This window comes from Oncorhynchus masou, chromosome 32 (assembly GCF_036934945.1).
Source record: "Oncorhynchus masou masou isolate Uvic2021 chromosome 32, UVic_Omas_1.1, whole genome shotgun sequence".
In the NCBI taxonomy this organism is placed as follows: domain Eukaryota; kingdom Metazoa; phylum Chordata; class Actinopteri; order Salmoniformes; family Salmonidae; genus Oncorhynchus; species Oncorhynchus masou.
The window spans coordinates 56,829,565-56,844,602 of NC_088243.1; the positions used below are offsets into that span (position 1 = coordinate 56,829,565).

General features: G+C 46.4%; 1 protein-coding gene across 25 annotated transcripts in view; it reads right to left on the reverse strand.

The window, feature by feature from the left end:
• LOC135526264 (protocadherin alpha-C2-like) overlaps positions 1–15,038 on the reverse strand; it is a 222,383-nt gene that overhangs the window by 29,234 nt on the left and 178,111 nt on the right. For 24 of the 25 annotated variants that reach the window (XM_064954465.1, XM_064954481.1, XM_064954476.1 and 21 more), the window contains one exon: positions 3,228–3,286. In XM_064954465.1, coding sequence (XP_064810537.1) covers positions 3,228–3,286 — 59 coding nt within the window. Of the gene's footprint in view, positions 1–3,227; positions 3,287–7,810; positions 11,117–15,038 lie in introns of those variants that run through there. The other variant, XM_064954459.1, reaches the window with a different exon arrangement.

Consider the following 15,038-nt stretch of genomic DNA (forward strand, 5'->3'; position numbering starts at 1 on the left):
AACTCTGGAGCTCTGTCAGAGTGACCATTGGGTTCTTGGTCACTTCCCTGACCAAGGTCCTTCTCTCCCGATTGCTCAATTTGGCCGACCGGTCAGCTCTAGGAAGAGTCCTGGTGGTTACAAAGTTCTTCCATTTAAGAATGATGTGTTGTTGCAGAAATGTTTTGGTACCCTTTCCCAAATCCCAAATCTGTGCCTCGACATAATCATGTCTCAGAGCACTGCGGACATTTCCTTTGACCTCATGGCTTGGTTTTAGCTCTGAAATGCACTGTCAACTGTGGGACCATATACAGACAGCCGCCCCTCACAAACACTCACTTTCCAAATCATGTCCAATCAACTGAATTTTCCACAGGTGGACTCGAAGTTGTAGAAAGATCTCAAGGATGATCAATGGAAACAGGATGCACCTGACCTCAATTTCAAGTCTCCTAGCAAAGTGTCTGAATACTTCTGTTTATTAATCTTAATTTTTTAAATTTGACCCCCTTTTCTCCCCAATTTCGTGGTATCCAATTGTTAGTAGTTACTATCTTATCTCACCGCTACAACTCCCGTATGGGCTTGGGAGAGACGAAGGTCGAAAGCCATGCGTCCTCTGAAACACAACCCAACCAAGCCGCACTGCTTCTTAACACAGTCAACCCGGAAGCCAGCCGCACCAATGTGTCAGAGGAAACACCGTGCACCTGGCGACCTGGTTAGCGCGCACTGCGCCCGGTCCTCCACAGGAGTCGCCAGTGCGCAACGAGACAAGGATATCCCTACTGGCCAAACCCTCCCTAACCCAGACGACACTGGGCCAATTGTGCGTTGCCCCATGGACCTCCTGTTTGCGGCCGGCTGCAGCAGAGCCTGGGCTTGAAACCAGAGTCTCTGGTGGCACAGATGCAGTGCCCTAGACCACTGTGCCACCCGTGAGGCCCCTGTTTTTTTATTTTTAATAAAATTGACAAACATTTCTCTCTCTCTTTTAGCCTGTCATTATTACAACCAGTGCAGTAAAAATGAACCCATAGACACGCTAGCCTCTAGCTTAGCGGGGTTCATAATTACAGAGAAATAGATTTAGGGCTGTAAAACTAACTAGGTTAGAATCATTACTCAAGTGCATTGCTGTTTGGGGTATACACTCAAAATGTCTCAAAATGTTTCAAACAAACTGTAATCTCAGTAGAGTATAAATAGTTCAGTAAACAGCTCAGATTTAGGGAGGGAGGGGAAGAGAGAGGAGGAGGGATGGATAAAGGGCTCCATGCTAAAGTGACAAGTGCGATTTAATGTATTAGAATGATTTGCTCAAGCACATTAACTCTCATTAAACCCTGCTGTAATTATGAGGGAATCTGTGTAACACCAATGACACCCAGATGTTAAACTTGTATTAAACTTGTATTAATCTGACACACACACACACACAATTAATCTCACACACACACACACACACACACACACACACACACACACACACACACACACACACACACACACACACAAACACACACAATAAATGATAAGCCATAAAACAATGACAAATACACACACTGACCCTGATGAACCATGTCTCTGGACAGACAGACAGACAGACAGACAGACAGACAGACAGACAGACAGACAGACAGACAGACAGACAGACAGACAGACAGACAGACGTTGTTTACAGGGAGCTGTGAAAGCGTTGTCCATTCTGTCATCTCTCATGTCCCTCATCACTGCCGCAGTGCTGTCTGTCATGGCCGGAGGGATAGACCTCTATGTGTGTGTGTGTGAGTGTTTGTGAGGGGCGGTGGCAGATGACCTACTTCTGTTTTTCCCCGATGGAGGGACTGGTCCGCCAGTCATCCTCAGTTCATGAGATCGGAACTACAGCAGAGCAGTGTGTGTGTGTGTGTGTGTGTGTGTGTGTGTGTGTGTGTGTGTGTGTGTGTGTGTACTATCAGATTACCTGGCCGCAGTGCAGTGCATTTGGTGATGTGGTTCGCCTGGCTACCCCTGGCTCATTAAGGCTGGCTCTGCTCGTTAAGTTAGTCCCTCCCTCTCATTAGCATGCTCCTCGTTTGGGTCAAGCCCAGACAATCCCAGAGCAGCTAGTGGCCCAATGGCTCATGGGTAATGTGATCCCTGTGTTGTTTTGCGCATTCCCAATGCCATATTTCTGCCCAACTGGCCCCCCTCCATCTCTTTCTCCATCCCCCTCTCTGTCCCTCTCTCTCTCCATCCCTCCGTCTGTCCCCTCAGTCTATCACTGACCCCCTGATTACCCCTCGCTCTCTATCTACTACTGTCTAACAACCAAGCTAATAGAATACTGTAGAACAGATGCTATATAAATAGGATAATATCTGGTTTAATAGTAATATATTTTGGAATTTGGTATTTTATTAGGATCCCCATTAGCTGTTGCAAAAGCAGCAGGTACTCTTCCTGGGGTCCACACAAAACATTAAATAACATCAAAGACAGAACTACATACATATATATTTTTAAAGGCACACGTAGCCTACATATCAATGAATACAAACAAACTATCTGGTCAAATAGGGGAGAGGCTTTGTGCCGCGAGGTGTTGCTTTATCTTTGTTTTGAAACCAGGTTTTCTGTTTATTTTAGCAATGAGATGGAAGGAAGTTCCATGCAATAAGGGCTCTATATAATACTGTATGTTTTCTTGAATTTGTTCTGGTTTTGGGGACTGTGAAAAGACCCCTGGTGGCATGTCTGGTGGGATAAGTGTGTGTCTGATCTGTGTGTAAATTGACTATACAAACAATTTGTCATTTTCAACACATTGTTTCTTATAAAAAGAAGAAGTGACACAGTCAGTCTCTCCTCAACCTCTAGCTATTTATATCAGCCCTCTGATTACAATTAAGAGCCAAACGTGGCACTCTGTTCTGGACCAGCTGCAGCTTAACTAGGTCTTTCCTTGCAGCACTGGACCACACGACTGGACAACAATCAAGATTAGACAAAACTAGAGCCTGCGGAACTTGCTTTTTTTTGGAGTGTGGCTGACTCCTAAGGAAATTCTTCTGTTGGGCTATAGGGTTTGGCATCCATTTGCAATGTGAGTAGTACGTATAGTGGAGGGGAATGGGTAAAGTAACATAGGATTTATGAAGGTTTAAAAGGAATGGAAGGCTGGTGATTTATGAATCTTGGAGTAACATTCTAATGGACAGTGGACACCCTTTGAGGTATGGTAAAAGGTTATATGTGCTTACCTCTGCATCCCAGCCCTAAGTGAAGCAGAGTAACGCCAGTCTGAATTGGGCACCTTGGGCTGCAAAAGAGACAGAGAGAGAAATGGATTGGAGTCTTAGGTACTGAAAGAGATCACACAGGCAAAACCCAATATCTTCTCATGAATAAGTCATGGCGTGAACTAGAAGTACATGCACACACATATATGCACAAACACTCATCATGAAGGCAACAGCTTGCCTCAGCCTGTGGAGAGAAATGAGTTACGCTGGACCTCTCCTGCTCCCCTCCCTCTTCCCCTCTTCCCCTCTTCCCTGTCCTCTGTGAGAGTGACGACTTTGAGAGATATGCCTGTTGAGTGCCCAGACCAGACCGGACCCCTGACCCTGTCTCTCTGCCACAGTCCCTCGGGCCACCCACTTCCTGGGTCAAACAGCTTCAGGGGATACGCTCCGTTACAATGGCGACCCGACGGAATTCTCACATCACTGTTTTTGTCTAAGGGCTCCATCAGAGCTGTCCACCTCTCCACCTCTCCACCCTTCCTCTTTCTCCCTCGCTTTCTATCACTCTTTCGCTCGGAATGTCCTTCTTACTATTTTAATGTTTGATTTATTTGTATTTTATCTATTAGGAGTGGTTTAAGGATCTAGAAAAAATGCTAGCCCCAATCTACCGCCCTCATTCATCTCAGTGCTCTCCTATCTCTATATCCTCCATTTTATATCCAGCTGTCGCTCCGTCTCTTTCATTTTATTCTCCTTTCCCCCTCTGATCAAAACCTTGTGTGTCACTGTCACAGTATCAGCCTGAGCTGGTCCGACAGGCCTCACCATGGTAACCACATGGATCCCCCCCACCACCCCCTCTCTCCTCATCTCCTTCTGTTTCAGGTCACAGGTGGAGGAGGAGAGGTGAGGTGAGGAGGAGGCGATATCAGCTTTACCCCCTCAGGCCTGCACCTGGACAGAGAATAAATGTGACATCCCCATCACAACAGAGCCGTGAGAGAGGCGTGTGAAACGGCCATATCCTCTGTCTGCAGGCTCTGTCTCTAGTGACATCATCAGGTGAACTCTGAATACCAGCCAACACTTGGGGATGTATCCAAGTTGATAACATGCTTTAAAAAAACACAAAAGTTAATGGAAATGTATTTGTGTCACATAGTGAAACCATATGATATGAGACTCATTGTAATGTTCTGAAACAGAGACGATCACAGTATGGGCCTGGGATCAGATTACCCATTCCTAACCTTAACCATTACGGGGCAACAACAACAAAAAAACACATCTGATCCTAGATCAGTGGTAGGAACAAGCTCTACCTTCTTCCCAGTGGTGACAGATGTTAACTTCCTGGAGATGGGGGGGGGGGGGAATCGACCGTAGTCTCTCCACGCAGCACATTCATCACCCTGAAATCCAATACATGGCCAAAATGAGGAAAAACCTGGTGTTCCTCCAGGAGTCAGGCATCCCATCACATCATCTACATCCACAGGGAAACAGACGGCTCAACGCGCCACAGCAACACAGGGACACACTCATCAGCACTGCAGCAGGGACACAGTATAAACCTCAGCGGTTCAGAGAAACCATATTTGTGTTGAAGTTGCGTCAAATCCATAAAGAAGTACACCTTATGGAGCAGTGACAAACTCTAAAGCTAAAATAGACTTTGTTGGCGTAACCAAGGATGGAAATAGGCTTCACACCTGACCAGCCTACACATGGTAACACTCCAAAGCCTTTAACACTCCGCACTCCAACTCTCATAAACAAGAGAGACTTAACACTCCACACTGTAACTCTGATAAACAAGAGAGACTATAACACTCCACACTCCAACTCTCATAAACAAGAGAGACTTAACATTCCACACTGTAACTCTGATAAATAAGAGAGACTTAACACTCCAACTCTCATAAACAAGAGAGACAGACTTCATCCCCAAAAATAGGGTAGTTTCCATAGAAATAAAAACGCCATCACTAAGCAGTTGCCCTGGAGTAACTCTTTGGGGGAGTGGTCTGGCCGTCCATTAGAACAGACTCCCACTAACACCGTAAGTTAGAGAGGAGCATCTGGACCCTAAAACACGTCTGCAGTCTGATGCAGCCCTACACACAGACAGGCTCTGAGTCTATCAGCAATACACACAGGATGTAGCGTGATGGCGGAGAGTTGATATTGTGAATTTTGAATTTGGTTTCTGTATCTGAGAGAGAGAGAGAAATCAAGATAGAATGTTTTTATCCCTATGGGTTTCCTGTGCACTCCCTTCCTCTCTGCCTCGCTGCGTGAACACAAATTAGGGACTTAATAAGGCCCTGTTTTTTTTCTTTCTTTCTCTCTCTGCCTCTGAGTGGACACCCCTCGCGTGGATACAGCGCTCGCACCTCCACCATCGAACGCCTTGGTCCAATCACCTTGCTTTCCCCGTCCTCATGGAACCCGATCAATCCCACCGTGGTATCGGGAAACACGTCGCCGACAGTTAATTACAAGGCTGGAGCAAACATGACTGGCATTTAATGAGGGAAACCACCAGGGAGAGAGGAGCAATTACATGAACATTGTTTTATTTCACCCTTTTCATCCTCTTTCACTCCCCGACCTCATTATATCACCCTTTTTCAACCCCTTTTACTCCCCCTACCTCATTTCTTCTTCATTCATTTTTATTGTGTATAATTTCAGGCAGTAGTTTTGAAAATAGAGCTCATGAGCAAAAAAACGATCCCCGAAAACGTTTCGCAATTGTGCAAAACGTATTCCATTTTGTATATGCTACGTCCTGAATTAGTTATGCGAAATAACAATGCTTACATTCTTGCGATTCGTATGATACGTCACGAATTCCAATTCGTAAATTAAGCTACACATGTGTATTAAAGTGCTTAAGATCCCATTCCATCTCTTTTGAAGGCTTAAATGTTATCTTAATTTAAAATGAGCCGTGTCGACAACGTACATATTTCTTTTATCATAATTGTCCTTTTCTCTACTGTGTTTTTCTACGACAACCATGCAGGCAGAACAGTCACCAGATTCCACTTTACACATGGAATGAACCACTCTGTTAATGATGTAAAGCCACCAGACTCATAGCTACGAAGAGTTTGATTCTGTTTTTCCCCTGCTTCACAAACGATGCCAAGTGAATGAGAAAACTCAGTGACCTAAAGATGGGAACATTAATCCAGAGCAGAGTCTGTCTCCCTCCCTCAAATTCCATTGCTAACCCACTAAACCAAACTCAGGGCATTTGCCCTGAGCGTGACTGACCCGTGGGGATTGTAATGGAGTAAGACCCATGACTATTTACGTTGGAGAGAGCAACACTAATGTCCAGACTATCTCTCTGTTCAGAGAGACCACACCAGACTAGTCTTTGCCCATTGAACCAGAACTAGAGGATCAATCAGATTGGCCTAGTGTGACCTCACCCAGTCAATCACAATAACCCTTTACACACTAAACCTAGCATTCCAATCGAGTTTACAAAAGTCTATTCAACTGTACAGACATGTTCTAGAAGAAAGCGATCAAAGCAATCCCACTGTCCGTTTCGAAAACCATTGAACCCATATCATTTCCAAAACAATATCATCGCAAATAGCCATGATATGTTGCAGTTGTCTCTTGAGTGTCGTCCTACTGACACAGGTTGTAGCAGTACAGCACACAACAGAGAGAAGACGGTGGAGTGAGCTATGGAGAGAGAGATGTTTTCCCTGAATACGAGTATTTCTGTAACAGCTCCCTAAACGACCACGGATGAGCGAGGCGCATAAACATCTGATAGCTGCCGTTTGTTTCTGATGATTCAGGCTCTCTGAAGAGGCTCCGAGCACCACACACACACACACACACACACACACACACACACACACACCACACACACACACACACACACAACACGGAGACAAGAGCGTATCCACCCGCCAACACAAACATACACACAAGCACACAGCTCCCACAAAGAAGCTCTGAGCTTGCCTGCACCCCGCACAGCTAAAATCTAAACACATTCACAAAGCGCTCGAGAAATTAGAGAACATATTTTCCGACACTGCATGCATGTACGTAGTGTACAGACAGAGCTCACAACAGAGCATTACACAGCAAAAACACCTTTACTACTGCAACACAAGGCAATCAGTTCAGGTAACCCAGGTAACCTTTTGACAAAAATAAACAAAGGATAAAAAAAAGAACTGGGAGGGGCACTGTGATTTTCAGGTGTTCGATTCTCAAGGCCTGTGACATAAGAGCGTATAACTGATTTAGGTGATTTCAAACTTGACCATATCTGCAAAAATATATATTAAAAAAGAGCATATTAAGAGTTTACTATTGCATAAACACAACAAAAAAAGATGAAAACTCATCTACACCCCCTCCCTGCATGAAAATTGTAAATGCCAAACACTGTTCCACAAAACACTGCCTAGGGGAAAACCCAAATAATACATCTCCCAAAAAAAACAAGGCATGAAGTGGCTTTCCAGTCAGTTGGGATGTAATTGTTGGGATCAGATGACGGGACACACACACACACACACACACAGACACACAGACACACACACACACACCTGTATCGCAGTTGCATCTGGCATGCTGAGCCTGCGCACAAACATCTGGCTCTGTCCACTCTGGCTGGTGACGTATCCCCCGGAGCCCCAGGTGCCACTGTGGGGCCGGCCCGTGTTATAGAACATGAAGGTGTCGCTCCCCGATGTGGCCGTCATACATGTCTTATAGCAGTACGTTTTGGTCATGGAGCCGTTCCCTCGCACCTCGATGTAGTGAGGCTCCACTTTCAGGTCCCTCCGCAGAGCAACGTTATTGTTGGGTTGACCCTGACCCCCTCCTCCACCTCCCCCACCACCTCCACCTCGACCCAATGACCCTCCACCCCCGCCGGCCGAGGTGCCCCCCTCGGGGACTCTCTTCTGGGACACACAGCATGGGGAGCAGGAACCGGGCTGGGTGCAGTAGGCGTGGCAGCGGACGATGGCCAGCACCACAATGGTGACCAGGAACACAAAGGTGGTGGCGCTCAGGGCCACGATCAGGTAGAGGGTCACGTTGGAGAACAGTAGTGGGCTGTGAGGCCTGATGATACGTTTGGGGTCGGGGGTCAGCTTGGGCGGCAGCTCCATGACGTGCACGTTGATGGTGGCGGTGGAGGAGAGCGGCGGGAGGCCATGGTCACGGACCAGCACGGTGAGCAGGAAGGACGTGGAGTTGTCCTCGCTGACGCGCCGCGTGGTGCGGATCTCCCCCGTGTGCTCGTGGACTTTAAACAGGTCCAGCTCGGAGGTGATCTGCTCCAGGGCGTACACCAGCCAGGCGTTCTGACCAGCATCCCCGTCCCACGCCACCACCTTGGTCACCAGAGCCCCCGCCTCCGCATTCTTCATCAGCGTCTCAGTGGTCCGCGTCCCATTGGCTGGAGGATGGACTATCCTGGGGGAGTGGTCGTTCTGGTCCATGATGTAAACATAGACAGTTGCCACGCGGCTGAGGGGCGGCACGCCACCATCCTGGGCTTTCACCTGGAAGTGGAACTCTCTGAGCTTCTCAAAGTCGAAGGCTCGCAGGGCATAGGCCTCGCCCGTGTCGGGTTTGATGCTGACGTAGCTCGCCACGGGGATGCCGTGGTTGTTGTCATTGAGGACGGTGTAGGTGATGCGAGCATTCTCCCCAGTGTCAGCGTCCAGAGCCTTCACCACGCACATTGAGGCCCCGGGCGCGTTGTTCTCCGTCATGTACACCGTGTAGGACGTCTGTTCGAAGCGAGGAGGGTTGTCATTGACATCCGCCACGTCAACTTTAATGGTCATGTGTGAGGAGAGGGCCGGGGTCCCTCCGTCAATGGCGGTTACCGTGACATTGTAGGTGGAGATGGTTTCCCGGTCTAGGAAGGCGGAGGTGACCAAGGTGTAGTGGTTCCGGAAGGACTTGATCTTAAAGGGGAGGCCAGGTTGGATCTCCAGGGTCACCTGTTTGTTCTGTGCGGAGTCCCGGTCATTAACGCTGATCAAGGCCACTACCGTGTCTGCCCGAGCGTCCTCACGGACTGGGCTGGACAGAGAGGACAGCACGATCTCTGGGATATTGTCATTCACATCCAAAACCTCTACAACCACTTTACAGTGGACGGCCACTGCAGAAGGGCCCCTGTCCATAGCTTGTATGTACATCTCATAAGAGTTAGTCTCCTCATAGTCTATGTTGTTCTTCACTCGGATCTCTCCTGTATCTGTATCCATGGAGAACATTTGTCTCACCCTCTCTGGGGTGTAACTGCTGAAAGAGTAAAACACCTCCCCGTTTGTGCCTTCATCCGGGTCTGTGGCGTTTAACTTTATCACCAGAGCGCCCTTGGGCGAGTTCTCTAACAGTTTCACTTTGTACACGGAGTTGTCGAACGCGGGCACATTGTCGTTGGAATCTAGGACATGAACGTTGATTTTGGCTGTGCCCGTGCGCGCAGGGGTGCCTCCGTCGACAGCAGTCAGTATGAACTGATGAGACGGTGTATGCTCGCGGTCAAATGGCTTTTTGAGCACGAGCTCGATTTGCTTGCTGTTTGCCACGGGCTTGTTGGAGTCCAGCGCGAGGTGCTCGTTGTTGCTGAGCCGATAGAGCCGAACCGAATTTGAGCCATCATCTGCATCCTGCGCGCCTTCGATGGGGAACCGGGACCCCGTTATAGCGGACTCCGAGATCTCTAGCTGGTACTCGTCCCGGGGGAACTGTGGCGAGTTGTCATTCGCATCCAGAATCTCCACCTCCACGTTGTGCACCTCGAGCGGGTTCTCAACCACCACCTCTAGGTTGAGGGAACATGTGCCGCTGAATTCACACAGCGTCTCTCGGTCGATGCGGTCACTCACCGACAGCTTGCCGTTTTTATGATTTATGTTGAAATATCTCCTTGCGCTGTCCGAGGTGATTCGGATGCGTCGGGAAGAGAGCTTTCGCAGGTCCAGACCCAAATCTCGAACAATGTCTCCGACCACAGCCCCATTCTCCAGCTCCTCCGGAATGGTGTATCGTATTTGTGCATTTGTAAGGCCACTGAGTAGAAAAATTACCAAATAAAAAGTAAAAGGCACATTTTGCGTTATGCTGCAACAGCATCGCGCCGCCACAGCCATCGCAAGCAGGCAGGATCCGCAGACGGATTAGAGAAAGCTTTCCGCCTTTTTAGCTTGCCGTGCGTCCCCACCCGCCACATTAAAAACTGGGGAAGAGTCCGTACGTTACCCCCTACTATGTGCAGGACGACCAAAGCATCCTCTCCTGTACATGTGCTTGTTTAAAAGGATGTTTTTCCGTTACATCCATGTTTTCCTTTGTCTGTTTGGTTACAGCTTTTTTTCTCTCTTTCTCTCTCCTCCGCGCGGCTGACTCTTGTTTCACTCTCACGGGTGCTGCCTATCGCTTTCTCCCTCTCTCTATCTCTCCTCTCTCTCCTTCCCCCTCCCTCTCTCTGTGCGATGGTGTCTGTGGGCAGCGGGGGAGGGGGAGCCTTGCTCTCAAACGGTGCTGGCTGCATTTCAGCACCTCCGAATGAAAACGGCGTCAAATAAAAATAAAAAATGCCATTCACACCTCGGGAATACGAATACTGATTTGTATCATTATTTTCAACAGTCGATCGTTTTTGACATTTCTTAAGAGAATGAATTTGAGCAGACTAGTAGTTTTTTTTATCCGAGGGAGAGCGAGCGAGTGCCACCGCCCTTTTCATTGTGTGCTGGGATACATTGACGATCTGTTTTCTCAGTACGCCCAAGCGATTACTTCTCTCTCTTCATTGATCCAAACGAGCAATTACGCCAAAGCTCGAAGAAAAATCGAAGAAATAGAAATAAAACGAGTAACGGATATTTAATCGAATAAAATAAGCTTTGGAAATAGGGTTAATAAACCCCTTAATTAAAATATATAAATAGATAACTTTTTCATTGTATTTGTTCAGCAATTATCAACATACAATGTATCGTTTAACTGTAAGTATAAGCACAGCAGCTTTGGAAACATTTACGCTACATCCTCCCAGTAAAGAGGGGGATCTGTCCTTGAAATGCGTCGATGGATTCAACAGGGCAGTGCAAATCGAGTTAGGGCTGAGCATTAAAAGATGGAGTTATCAACACACACTCTCAGGAAAAAAAAGTGTTATTTTTGGTTCTACATAGGTTACCTATAACGTTTCGGTTCCCTGGATGAGATTAAAGAACATTTCAGATTCCTAAAAAAGGTGCTACATACAATACATATATCAAAGTATGTGGACACCCCTTCAAATTAGTGTATTCGGCAATTTTAGCCACACCCGTTGCTGACAGGTGTAAAAAAAAAATTAGCACACCGTCATGCAATCTCCATAGACAAACATTGGCAGTAGGATGGCCTTACTGAAGAGCTCAGTGACTTTCAACATGGCACAGTCTTAGGATGCCACCGTTACAACAAGTCGGTTTGTCAAATATCTGCTGTTATTGTGAAGTGGAAACATCCAGGAGCAACAACAGCTCAGCCGCAAAGTGGTAGGCCACACAAGCTCACAGAACGGGACCGTTGAGTGCTGAAACGCATGGCGCGTAAACATCATCTGTCCTCAGTCACTTACCACCGAATTTCAAACTGCCTCTGGAAGCAACATTAGCGTAAGAACTGTTAAAATGGATTTCCATGACCAAGCAACGCACACAAGCCTAAGATCACCATGCCAAGCGATGTTTGGAGTGGTGTAAAGCTTGCCACCATTGGACTCTGGAGCAGTGAAAACACATTCTCTGGAGTGATGAATCACACATCACCATCTGGCAGTCTGACGGACGAATCTGGGTTTGGCGGATGCCAGGAGAACGCTACCTGCCCCAATGCATAGTGCCAACTGTAAAGTTTGGTGGAGGAGGAATAATGGTCTGGGGCTGTTTTTCATGATTTGGGCCAGGTCTCTTAGTTCCAGTGAAGGGAAATCTTAAAGCCACAGCATACAATGACATTCGAGACGATTTTGTGCTTCCAAGTTTGTGGCAGCAGTTTGGGGAAATGCCTTTCCTGTTTTAGCATGACAATGGCTCAGCGCACAAAGCGAGGTCCATACAGAAATGGTTTGTCGAGATTGGTGTCAAAGTATTTGCCTGGCCTGCACGGAGCCCTGACCTCAACCCCATTAAACACCTTTGGGATGAATTGGAACGTCTAATCGCCCAACATCATTGCCCGACCTCACTAATGCTCTTGTGGCTGAATGGAAGACAGTCCCCGCAGCAATGTTCCAACATCTGGTAAAAAACTTTCCCAGAAGAGTGGAGGATGTTATAGCAGCAAAGGGGGGACCAACGCCCTATTAATGCCCATGATTTTGCATTGAGATGTTTGATGAGCAGGTGTCCACATACGTTTGATCATCTAGTGCATTCAGTGCATTCGGAAAGTATTCAGGCCCCTTGGATTTTTACTAAATTTGTTACGTTATATCCTTATTCTAAAATGGATTTAATAAACAATTTTGACAAAACGCAAAACAGGTGTTTAGAGTTTCATAGCAAATATATTCAAAAGAGAGAAACAGATACCTGATTTACACAAGTATTCAAACCCTTTGCTATGAGAATCCATATTGAGCTCAGGTGCATCCTGTTTCCATTGATCATCCTTGAGATGTTTCTACAACTTGATTGTAGTTCACCTGTGGTCAATTCAATTGATTGGACATGATTTGTAAAGGCACACACCTGTTTATATAAGGTTCCACAGTTGACAGTTCATGTCAGAGCAAAAACCAAGCCATGAGGTCGAAGGAATTGTACGTAGAGCTCCGACACAGGATTGTGTCGAGGCACAGATCTAAAAATTCTGCAGCATTGAACATCCCCAAGAACACAGTGGCCTCCATCATTCTTAAATGGAAGAAGTTTGTAACCACCAAGACTCTTCCTAAAGCTGGCTACTGGCCAAACGGAGCTATTTAGGGACAAGGGCCTTGGTCAGTGAGGTGACCAAGAACCCGATGGTAACTCTGACAAAGTTCCAGAGATGGGAGAATCTTCCAGAAGGACAACCATCTCTGCAGCACTCCCCAATCGGGCATTTATGGTGGAGTGGCCAGATGGAAGCCACTACTCAGTAAAAGGCACATGGCAGTATGCTTGGAATTTGCCAAAAGACAACTAAAAACCCTCAGACAATGAGAAACAAGAATCTCTGGTCTGATGACACCAAGATTGAACTCTTTGGCCTGAATGCCAAGCGTCACATCTGGAGGAAACCTGGCACCATCCCTACTGTGAAGCATGGTGGAGGCAGCATCATGCTGTGGAGGTGTTTTTCAGGGACTGGGAGACTAGTCAGGATCGAGGCAAAGATGAACGGAGCAAAGTACAGAGAGATCCTTGATGAAAACCTGCTCCAGAGCACCCAGGACCTCAGACTGGGGTGAAGGCACACCATCCAACCCTACATAGCTTGAGAGGATCAGCAGAGAAGAATAGGAGAAACTCCCCAAATATAGGTGTGCCAAGCTTGTAGCGTCATACCCAAGAAGACTCGAGGCTGTAATTGCTGCCAAAGGTGTTTCAACAAAGTATTGAGTAAAGGCTCTGAATACGTATGTAAATGTGATAATTCTTGTTTTTGTGTTGTCATTATGGGGTATTGTGTGTAGATTGATGAGGGGAAAAAACGATATAATCAATTTTAGAATAAGGCTGTAACATAACTAAATGTAGAAAAAGTCAAGGGGTCTGAATACTTCATGAATGCACTGTATACCCAGTGAAGGCAATGAACCTTGAGGGTTATATCCTTATAGCCTACTCCAAAGTATAATGGGGATTTTAGAAAGCAACAGCTAACACAAGATAACCCAGTCACATCAAACTCTGAACTGATAGGTTTTCCCTTTTCATTTGTTTCAGCTGTTTTGCATTGACTTTTATGTCCATATTAATGATGCTGCTGCTGCATGATTTCGCCTGGTCAGAAAAATGTCTAGTTGACGTCCGACATCCTTACCTCTCTATGGCAGCGGAAAGATCGAATTCCTGTTTTGCAACATTGTTGCTGAGGTCTGAGTGGCAAACATACCTGTGCTGTTGCAAACTAAATGTTAGCTAGAAACAACAGGAAATAATGTGCTTAATAAAAGCATGCACTCGTAGGTAAAAAAAAAAAACAACGTTTTTTAAATATATAACCTTCTGGTCAATTCAAAATTTGACATTCCTGCATGACGACGCTTGAGGACGGTGTTTGAACCAACTTGCAAGTTAGCAATTTTCAATGAATTAAGGTAAGCAACGTTGATTATTTTATTCAAATATATGAAGCCAGAGTCATATGATAAACTATAGGCTAGATAAATAAAGTTAACATTATTTCAAAAGGGTTCTACATTCCTATCAAAGGGTTCTATATTCAACTTTTAGGGGTTCCATATATGAAGAACCCCTTTTGGTTCTATGAGGAACCTTTTATTCTAAGAGTGCAGAGACAATAGATCGAGCAAAACAACACAGAAGTAAATAAAAAAAGCTGTATCCTAACTAAGAATGCGTTATAGGATTTTACTCAATGCCTTTTCACCATCGTTCTCCTCTACTCTATTTGAACTCGTTCTGCAGCTCTCAAAGCAAAGTGATCTGTGTCCAGTGCTCTGTCGCTGTCCACGAGCCCTAGAGCTGAAAGACAATTCAGACGTCATTGGCTGCTCGCGATCTCCTCTCACTTATTGCCCGGAGAGTGACAGCTGGGTTGATCATACAGTATATTAAAATTACAGGGGTATTTGGCTGC